Source organism: Chinchilla lanigera, unplaced genomic scaffold (genome assembly GCF_000276665.1).
Source record: "Chinchilla lanigera isolate Chin_1 unplaced genomic scaffold, ChiLan1.0 scaffold00193, whole genome shotgun sequence".
Taxonomy (NCBI): Eukaryota; Metazoa; Chordata; class Mammalia; order Rodentia; family Chinchillidae; genus Chinchilla; species Chinchilla lanigera.
The window spans coordinates 812924-823233 of record NW_004955594.1 but is presented as its reverse complement, the minus strand read 5'-3'; the positions used below and the strand labels follow the sequence as shown (position 1 = coordinate 823233).

The 10310-nt window shown below is 42.0% G+C and overlaps 1 protein-coding gene across 1 annotated transcript in view; it reads right to left on the bottom strand.

The window, feature by feature from the left end:
• Positions 1-6498: 6498 nt before the first annotated feature.
• The window catches only part of Smim9 (small integral membrane protein 9), a 13330-nt gene continuing 9518 nt past the window's right edge, over positions 6499-10310 (bottom strand). Inside the window, exon 3 of the mRNA XM_005414667.2 lies at positions 6499-6665. Coding sequence (XP_005414724.1) covers positions 6656-6665 — 10 coding nt within the window. The 3' untranslated portion in view covers positions 6499-6655. The remainder of the gene's footprint in view (positions 6666-10310) is intronic.

Sequence of the window (10310 nt, the reverse complement as noted above, 5' to 3'; positions counted from 1 at the left end):
CGGGTGGCGAAGGCAGGCCCTGGGCCCCTAGCCGGGGCGACCCTCGGGCGGCCCGGGCGTTCAGGGAAGCCCGGCACGTCGGAATCGGCGGCTTTGGTGGAGCGTGAAGGACGTGGGAGGTTGGCACGCTCTACTCCCCCGGCAAATCGGTGCGGGCACAGCGGGGCCCTGGCACGCGCCCACGTCTGGCGCTGCGGAAATGCTCTGAGCTTCCGGTGCCGCCGCTACCCTGCTCCCCAGAGCAGATCGGTGGTGCTTATCGCAGGCCAGCTTTTTTGTTTTGTTTTGTTTTGTTTTTTGTTTTGGGGGTACTTGGAATCAAAGTCAGGATCTCGCGCTTGCCAGGCAGGCGCTTGTGCCACTGAGCTATATCCCCATGCACGCAGGCCGGTTTTCCTGCTGTTGGTGCCACACAATTTTTAGGTAGCAGTGAAAATGAACTGCGCAGCATTGCTTAGGAATCTGAAAAGAGGGTCCAAGTGCCATCGAAACTTCAAAACAGCCAGGTGTGGCGGCGCAGGCCTGTAGCTCCAGCGCTCTGGAGGCTGAGGCAAGAGGATTGCCAGGAGTTTGAGGCCAGCCTGGGCTGCACAGTGAGACCCTGTTTCAAAAAAAAAAAGCAAAGGCAGCCGTCACGATGCCGGAACTTTCTAAACAAAACAAATTTTTACTGGGCTCAAGGACTCCTGGGTCCGTTACCCCAAGAGAGTAGCATCATACTATTGGATGCAGTTCCTTTCCCCGTGGAATCCTACTCAGAGCTCTCTGAGTCGAGCTCATAGCCAAGGGGAGAGAAGCCAAGAACAAAAGTTTAGGGCCTGCATAGCCCAGTTTTCTCTAAGAAGGTAACTTCACATGATTGATGTGAGGTTCCTTTGCCAAGATCACTGGGGGGGGGTGTCCGTGATGTTGGGGTAACGCATAGACTGTGACCAGTGATAAAGACTACAGAGCTCAGAAATACACCCAGACGTGTACAGAACTGGGGTACATGACAGAAGTAGCATATTAGGTAAATAATGAAGGACTCTTCACTAACTGAACCTAGAAAATGTGTATTTATATTGAAAGAGATCAAAGTGTTCACCTATCTGCTATGCCAGCTGATAAGTCTATTCCAAATGAATTAAGCACTTTAATGTCAAAAATATACGCTTAAAGACCGTTACAGAAAATATAGGTGAAGAATCTCTAGACTTTGGAATAAAGATTTCATAAACACTACAGAATATACTAATTAAAAACAATACAGACAAACTATGGACTATAGAATACAATAGTATTACTTTGCTAACATGAATTAACTTTTTTCATTTAAAGACGTGATGATGAGCAAAAAAAAAAAAAAACCCAGAAGTACATTAGGAGAAAATATTTTCAGTATACACAACTGATGAAGGATTCTTATGACAATAATATAAAAGACTACAAATTAATAATAAAAACAAACAACCCCGTAGAGAAATAGACAACTGAAATTCCCACAGTGAACAAGCAACCAAGTCCATTAGAGTACTGGCTGAGGAAGAGGACGGGTGTGTGCAAGGAGATGGTAAAGGAAGATGGCAAATAGCATTACCCTTGAAACTGTAGCTAGCTTTGCCAACCTCTGTAAGTCTTTTTAAGAAGATTGCTACCATATTGAAGTATTGTACTTGCAACTCATGCCCTCAAAGGGCTATTTCAAACTATAGTACTTTCCTTATAATCTGTATGAAGACATCTGTGCAGCCAGGCATGGCAGCACATGCCTGTATTCTCAGCACTCGGGGAGGCTGAGACAGGAGGACCACCAGTTGAAGGCTCGCTTGCGCAATCAGCAAGATCCTGTCAAAATTTTTTTTTATAAAGGCTAGTGACGTATATCAGTGTGAAGACCATGGGTTCAATACCAAGTAATGCAAAAATCTCTCATAAATAAAATTACAGGTTGTAAGATAAAGTAGGGAATTTATTTGAAGAATATAATGATGGATGAAAGATTAATATATGTAAGTAACTCGAACTAAGGAGAAGCACTAACAGGATAAAGGGGATGAGCAGGCAATAATAAAAATAAGAAATAAAAAAGAAATACAATAAAATTATGGAAAGATACTCAAACAGTAGCAATTCGGAATGCAATTTAATGAATAAATTATTATTCTGATGAAATTAATACTTATTCTAAAAATTGAAATAATTATTACATGCTATAAAATTCACCCATTTGAAGTGACCGTCTCGGTTGCTTTTAGTTTATTCACGAAGTCATGCAACCTTCAGTACTACATAGTTTGTCTTTGTCCATTTGGGCTATTGTAACAAAACACTATAAACTGCATAGCTCATAAGCAACACGGATTTATCTCTCACAGTTCTGAAGTGTGGAAAGTCTAAGACCAAGGTGCTGGCAGATTTAGTATCATTCTGGATGTGGCCTGCTTGGTGAATCCTCACATGGTCCTTTCAAAGCCCTCACTTCTTATTATCATTACAGTGGGGACTCAATTTCATCATATGAGTTTTTTTTTTGAGACAGTGTCTTGATATGTATTCCAGGTTGGCCTTGAACTCACTGTGGAGCCAAAGCTGGCCTCTAACTTGTGGCGATCCTCCTGCCTCAGCCTCCTGAGGGCTGGGATTACAGGTGTGTGACACCATGTCCGGCCCAGCATATGAATTTTGGAGGAACATAAACATGCAGACTACAGACTAATTTGAGAACATCTTTTTTCTCATCCCCAAGGGAAACCTACCTATCCACAGTCACTTCCCGCTCCCAAACCTTGGCAACCACCAATCTATTTTCTACAGGATGGCTAACTGAATCCCCCATAAGGGATCAACTGAACCAAACCAAAGCAACAACTCTCTTCTGAAAATGTATAAGTAGAAGTTGGCCCCTGCGCTGATTGACAGTCTAAAGTTATACTACTGGAATTATCTAACAAAGCTTAAGTGGATATTTTTAGTGATTTCTTGACTGATAGTACAGAGCAAAACAAGTCTTTTCTGGAAGAGTCTTTATTGGTACCAGCTTTTAAATTCCACACATATTTGCTAAGGAAATGTGCAGCTCGCTGTAAAAACAAAATGAATAACTGAGTGAATAAACAAGGAAACAGAGTCCCATAAATAAGATCCAGCAGAAACACAGATATCCAAATTGGACCAAAAATTTCAGATACTGGAATTCAAGATTATCTTAAAACTAGAAAAATGTTAATTCAGTTTCAGGGGTAGTGTGAAAACTCATCTTAATGGATGAAAAATATTTAATGTAATTCAACATCTCATGATTTAAAGAAAACTTCTAATAAATTAGGTATAAAAGGAATCATCCCTAACTTGATTTTAAAAAGTTATTTGTTTCCAATCTATGACTAATTTCTTAGAGGTGAGAGGCTGAATGCATCGTTAAGATTTTGAACTGGACCAAGATGCCTCTATAACTACTTTTCTCACATTCTATTGTATGTTCTATCAAGCATAGTAGGGGAAAAAATAGATGTATAAGGATATGAAGATTGGGAAGAAAGAGGCAGAATGGTCATTATTGTCAGATATAGTATTGTCTGTGTATTTTTTAATCTACAAATAAATTCTTAAAATTAGTAAACACTATTATTAAGGCTGATTGTTACAATCAATTGCATTTCTATACATCAACAACTGAAAAAATATAAATTTTAAATATATCATTTCCTTATGACCTCCAAAACTATCAAATACCTAGGAATAATGAACGATACACATGTACTACATAGAGAGAATTATAAAACTATTGGTGTCTACTAAAGAAGAACAAAAAATGAAGAACTGAATCACGCTCATAATTTTTGAGACTCCACTGCTTTACGATATCAGTGCTTCCATGCCCCACTGGATGTTAAGTAGTGTGCAGTCCTAGAGATTTAATGTAATTTTGACAAAAACCTCAACAGGTATCCCTGATTTGTGAAACCTGCCAATTTGATTTTAAAATATGTGTGGAGTTATAACAAGCAAGAATAAAGCCAAAGGGCTCTAGAAGGACAAAATGGAGCTACCCGCTTCCCAGATTACAAGACCTGCAACAAAGCTATGGTGACTGGGAGGGACAGAAAATGGGTGGACGGAGGCAGCAAGGGGGAGACTTATGTGCATGTAGGTACTGGATGAGATGACAGAGGCAGCATTGCAAAGCAGCAGGGGAAGGACAGACTATCCCTAAAGGGCGATATTTGTAACAGAAACTGAGACTAGCGAGAGGTGAAGTAAGAGCTTTATCTAAAGCACTGTGGTCAGAAGAACTGAAGAGAGAGGCTTCTGAGCGAAACTTAAAAGTGTTTACTGAGGCGAAACTCCGAGTGGAAAAGTACCGGAGGGCAAGGCCGCTGACTCGGAGCTGGATGCTCACGTAGCTCATCTGTCCCCAGCATTCCCATGCCTTTTTTTTTTTTAATCATTGGCCAGCTCAGGTGGTCATTGTTCAGAATCTCATTTCGCTCCTTGGAATTTATTGCTTCTTGGAATTTATGATAACCACACACTCATCTCAATTCCTAGAGCTGCCTTAGGTACAGAAGTTCAGTTCAAAGTTCATGAGTGGAAAATTATAGCTTTTCACAATACGAAAACATGAAATGGACTTTACCTCATACCACATAAAAATTAACTCCAAGTAGCTTAAGGATTTAAATGCGAGAGGCAAAGCTATGAATCTTTCGTAAGATAACATAGTAGAATTCTTTTATGGCTTTGGGGTAGTAAAGGAATTCTCAGATACCAAAACACTAACAGAGAAAGATAATTGTCACATTTCACTACATTAATATAAGTTCTTTCACTCATCAAAATACATCATAACAAAGGTGAAAAAACAATTCTCGAATTGAAAGTATTTTCACACATATAGCTTGTAAAAATTAGTGTACAGAAAATATAAGGAATTCCTATTGATCAATAAGGAATAAACAAAACTGCTAACTAGAAAAATAGGCAAAATCCACTAACAGGAATTCCATCAGAGAGGACAAATGATCTATAAACACAGAAAAAGATCTTCACTCCTTATGATTAGAGAAATACAAGTGAAGAAAACAGTAGGATGTAATTTGTATTGGCAAAATATTGAAAAGGTTGATGTGTTGCATGCTATGATGGATATAGGACAGTGGGAACAATCATACACTGCTGGTAGAAGTATAAATTGGTGCAATGCCTTGGAGATGCTTCTACTGTATCATAAAGTGGCTCGCTCACTTACTCTTTGACCAGCTGTATCACAGGGTATGTTCCTTAGGGAAATTTGTGCATGTACGCTATGAGATATGTGCAGTGGTATCCTTAGAAGGTTTATTTAGACAAGATAAAACACCAAAAGCAGTAGAAATGTCCTTCTACAGTTGATAGGCAAAAGAGCAGAATTTCTTTCATATGACAGGACATTATATAGAACAAGTGGGACATGGGCTAACTATAATCACAAGCTTTAACATAATGCAATCTTAAAGCATAATGTGAGTAAATGAAGAAGAACGTATATGTATGGCTTAGTTTTGTTAGGTTTTTTGGTTTTTATTTATTTATTTATTTTTATTATTATTATTTTTTTTTTTGGTTTTTCTCCGGTACCGAGAACCGAACTCACGACCTTGAGCTTGCCAGGCAGGCGCTTTGCCACTGAGCTAAATCCCCAGCCCCTTATTTTGTTGTTTTTTTGAAGGAACCTTGCTATGTGGTCCAGGCTAGCCTTGAACTTTCTATGTCGCTCATGCTGGCCTCAAACTCACAGTCCTGCATCAGCCTCGCAAGTACTGGAATTACATGTGTGTACCACCACACCTAGCTTTGACTTAGTTTTTATAAGGTTTTTTTTTTTTTTTAGTTTTTATCTGGTACTGGGAATCAAACTCACAACCTCGCACTTGCCAGGCAGGCACTGTGCCGCTGAGCTAAATCCCCAGTCCAGTTTTTATAAAGTTTTAAAGCAGGCAAGGTTATGGCATTAGAAGAGAGAATAAGGGTTACTTTGGGGGAATGTATTAGCTGCCCTTGTGTCACTTTAACAAAATACCAGGGATGTACATCTTAAAGGAGGAAGAATTTATTTCAATTCATGCTTGTGGAGGTTCAGACCATAGTCATTTGCTCCAAGGCAAAAACATCCTAGTGGAAATGCATGGTGGAGGAAAATTGCCTACCTTGTGCTGGCCAAGAAGCAGAACGAAAGGGGAAGAGCCAGAGAAGGAGGGGTTGGAGACAAGATGTACCACCCTCCAAAGTCACATCCTTAGTGATCTACTTCCTCCTACTAGGCTCCACCTTTGAACATTCTACATTGAGGGTCAAGCCCTCAATACATGAGTCTTTGAGATACTTCATATTTAAACCCTAACATTCCACCCCTGGGTCCCCTATTTCATTATGCAAAATACATTTAGTCTATCTTTTTTTTTTTTTTGAGACAGAGTCTCCTTATGCAGTTCAGGCTGCCCTTGAACTCATTACGTAGCCTAGGCTGGCCTCGAACTCCTGGCAATCCTCCTGCCTCAGTCTCCCGAGTGCTGGGATCACAGGTGTGTGTCATCACACCCGGAAGTCCATCTTCAGGAGTTGTCAAAGTCTCAAATTTCCAGCGTTGTTCAAATGTCCAAGTCCTGTCTCCTTTGAGACTCAAAGCAACTTTCATCTATGAGCCCCTGTAAAAATAAGAAAGAAAGCTGCATATTTCCAAGACACAACGGCATAGGCAGAGCATCCCATTTCAAAAGGGAAAAAGTGGGGAATAGAAAGAGATTGGATCAAAGCAAGACTGAAACCCAGCAGAGCAGACATTAAATCCTTTAGCTCCATATCTGACATCCAGGGCACATGGTGGTGCAATGTGAGCTCCGCAGGGCTTGGGCCCCATGACTTTGGTGGATGCAGCCCATAAGGGCTCCATCTTAAGCTGCCTTCACTCATGGCCTGCACCTTTTCTCAGCAGATGTTTCATATTCCTATTATCTCCAACTTCCTGGGAAGCCCACTACACCTCTGGCATTCCACTGCACATTCCCACAGCTTCACGCATTGTTTTCTCGATGGCTTCTGGGAGGAACTCCAGCCCTGTCACACAGTTTTGCCTGGCCTCCCAGGCCTTCCTTTGAAATCCAGTTGGAAGACACCTTAACTCTTGCATTTTGCATGCCTGCAAAACCAGCATCATGGGGATGCTGCCAAGATCTCCCATCGGCTAAAACAATAGCCTCACCCACTTGGATCACAGTTGTAGCGGCCTCTGAGTGCCTAGATGGTTGAGGATGGTGAAATGAAGCCTGGGGAAATATTTCTTAGGTAGCCCTGTGTGAGCAGGTTGCCCTAGCACTTTTTTTCTTAAAGCAAAATCTTTCAAATGAGTTTACACCTTACACTCTTGAGCCACAAAGGGGTTCTGGCCAACTCCTGAGACACCCTAAAACCATCTTTCCTATTGTCCCCTACAAAGTACTTAGCGTCATTTTAATTGAGCTAATCTCTTGAGAAACTCTGTCTTCCTTGGTCACACCATTAAACCTGCTTTTGCTCTGTTTTCACCCCTATGCTTACTATGAATATGGTGACTCTTAGCGATCATAATCTTTTTATTAGCTCCTGTGTGTTAGTGTCTGTTGTCTGTTTTGTTATCTGGGAGACTGAGGCCAGTGGATTGCAAGTTTGAGCCCAGCTTGAACTAGACAGTGATTTTGAGGCCAGCCTGGACTACAGGGTGAGACCTTGCCTCAAAAAACAGAACAGAAACCATTACTTGCATTACCTTTGCAATAGTGAATACATAGAAACACCTTTATTTTTTATATCAGAGATGACTAAATGACATGTGTACTACATTTTAAAAAAATCTTATGTTAAAATTAGTTTGGGAAGTGCTGCCTATTTTACCCTCTAGTGAAGACTCATATTAGCCTATCAAAGGGTCTAAGAATCTTAAAGCAGAGTCCTATTGTTTGCTAACATTTATTAAATCAGAAGTATAGTTTAAAAGAACAGTCTTTGGGATAGATAAAGAGCTTGAAAGGAAATACAAGATGGTAAAGGCATTTATTTCTGGGTGTTAAGATTTTTTTCTTTTTTGTATTTTCTGAAAACAATTTGCAGTAAATATTGATTCTATAATAAAAATAGTAATAAGGCTATTATTGAAGTTGCATTTTTTAAGGAAAAAAATGACAAAGATAATTTAAAATGGAAGACAATTTAATTTTAACCTCACTTTAAGCAAACAGCATATTCTTCCACACTGTCTTGGAATCCGGTAAGCCAGATACCACACTTGCCCTACTGAGTCTTGCAATGGGCAGACTGCATCTTCAGTGGACTGGTTCCCCCAGAAGAATGCTGGGAAAGGAAGACAGAAATGCTGAAATCTGAACTGCTGTAGTCTACATTCCTATCCTCTGCCTGCAGGAAGCTACTGCATCACTCCAGGGCACAATGGATCTTTAGACAGTTTCTTCCCTTCATATGAATTAAAATATTCCATACCGAAAAAAATGCTTTGATGACTTCAGAAAAGAGTAAGAGTATTTTTCTAGCACACTTGGGATTGGAAGTAGTGGTAGAGGTGTGCTCAGATAGTTTTTGTTCTTTCATTCTCAAAGTATCTTTTCAAAACAATACAGTTTGTTGTAAAAAGACTGGGAAGTGCAGACAGACAAGAGAAAAATGAAAATAAGCAACAACAATAATTAAAACAACCTATTCACTATTACAAGGAGATAGTCAATGTTTACTACTTCTTTTAAATCCTGAGGTACTTTGCCTCTGCTTTAAATAACCAGTTGATGAAGGGGCATATCCTCTATTATAGTCTAGTTTTTCCATACAGCAGTTTTTCATAAATACCTCCACAGGCTTATCCTACTACATCAACATTTTGTGGGTATGTAGTACTCATAGTATGAAGGCATAATGCTTCAGCCAACACCAGGCTGATGTACATTTAAATTGGCTCTATTTTTTGATATTATATATGGTAGTAAAAATTCCTTGCACAATCAAGCATGATGGTGTAGACCTGTACCTCCAGCTACTTTGGAGGCTGTGGCAGGAGGACTGCAGGTTCAAGACTCGCCTGAACAATTTAGCAAGAACCTTTCTTTAAAAAAAAATAGAAGTCCTGGCCTCCCTGCTCCCGCGGCAGAGAGTAGGTTTTCACTCAGAAGCCCGAGGGACTTCTCTGGCTGCGGGTGGGGCGAACAGACTCTCAGCCCCACGAGACCTGCGCCGAGAGGTCTCGTGTGTTCCGGGAGCGGCTGGACTCGTGGGTTCGAGTCTGTGTTTGCCCACACTGCCACGGTTCCCAGCTGAAAAGCGTGGAGAGAGCCAGGTATTTCCCAGCTACTCCCTGAGGGCAGAGCGTGCACAGTGGGACCCCCCTGCCATTACAGTCGCAGTCCTGGCCTCCCTGCTCCTGCGGCAGAGAGGTAGTTTTCACTCAGAAGCCCGAGGGACTTCTCTGGCTGCGGGCGGGGTGAACAGATTCTCAGCCCCACACAACCTGCGCCAAAAGAGCCAGTGTTCCAGGAGCGGCTGGACTCCTGGGCTCAAGTCTGTGCTCGCCCACACCGCCATGGTTCTTAGCTGAAACGCGGGGAGAGAGCCAGGTGTTTCCCAGCTAATCCCTGAGGGCAGAGTGCGTGCATCAGGACCCCTCCGCCACTACAGATGAGTCCTGGCCTCCCTGCTCCTGCGGCAGAGAGGAGGTTTTCACTCAGAAGCCCCAGGGGCTTCTCTGGTTGCATGCGGGGCAAACAGACTCTCAGCCTTGCACGCCCTGTGCCAAGCAAGCGAGTGCTCCAAGAGCCGCTGACCCACCGTTCGAGTCTGAGCTTTGCCTTTGCCCAGACCCCCTAGCGAGTTGAAGGCTGGGGATGTCTGTGACCAATACCCATCTGGGCTGCATCTGGTTCCTGTATGTGTCCTGAACTGACTGGAGACATAGATTCAGGTGGTTCACAAACGATAGATCCTGCAGTTTGTGTCTGAATTATGCCTGTACCCTAAATTACCTGGGGACATAGGTCCACAGACCGGGATTGTCACACCAGTGCAACCCGAGTCAGGTCATGCACATGTCCTGAACTGCAAGGGGACACTGGATCAGACGGTTGGCCATCAAATGACACAAGTGCCTGTGTCTGAGAATGGGGATAACTAGATACAAATCAAAAACTGCCGGAAAACCCAAGACTAAGTAGCGCTACTCAGAGGTCACCCAGGGGCAAACCTGAACAACAGGAAAAATAGGGACACTAGTAGTCTTGGCTGAGCAGCTACTGAAGAGGGAAACTGAGCTTTCTGCA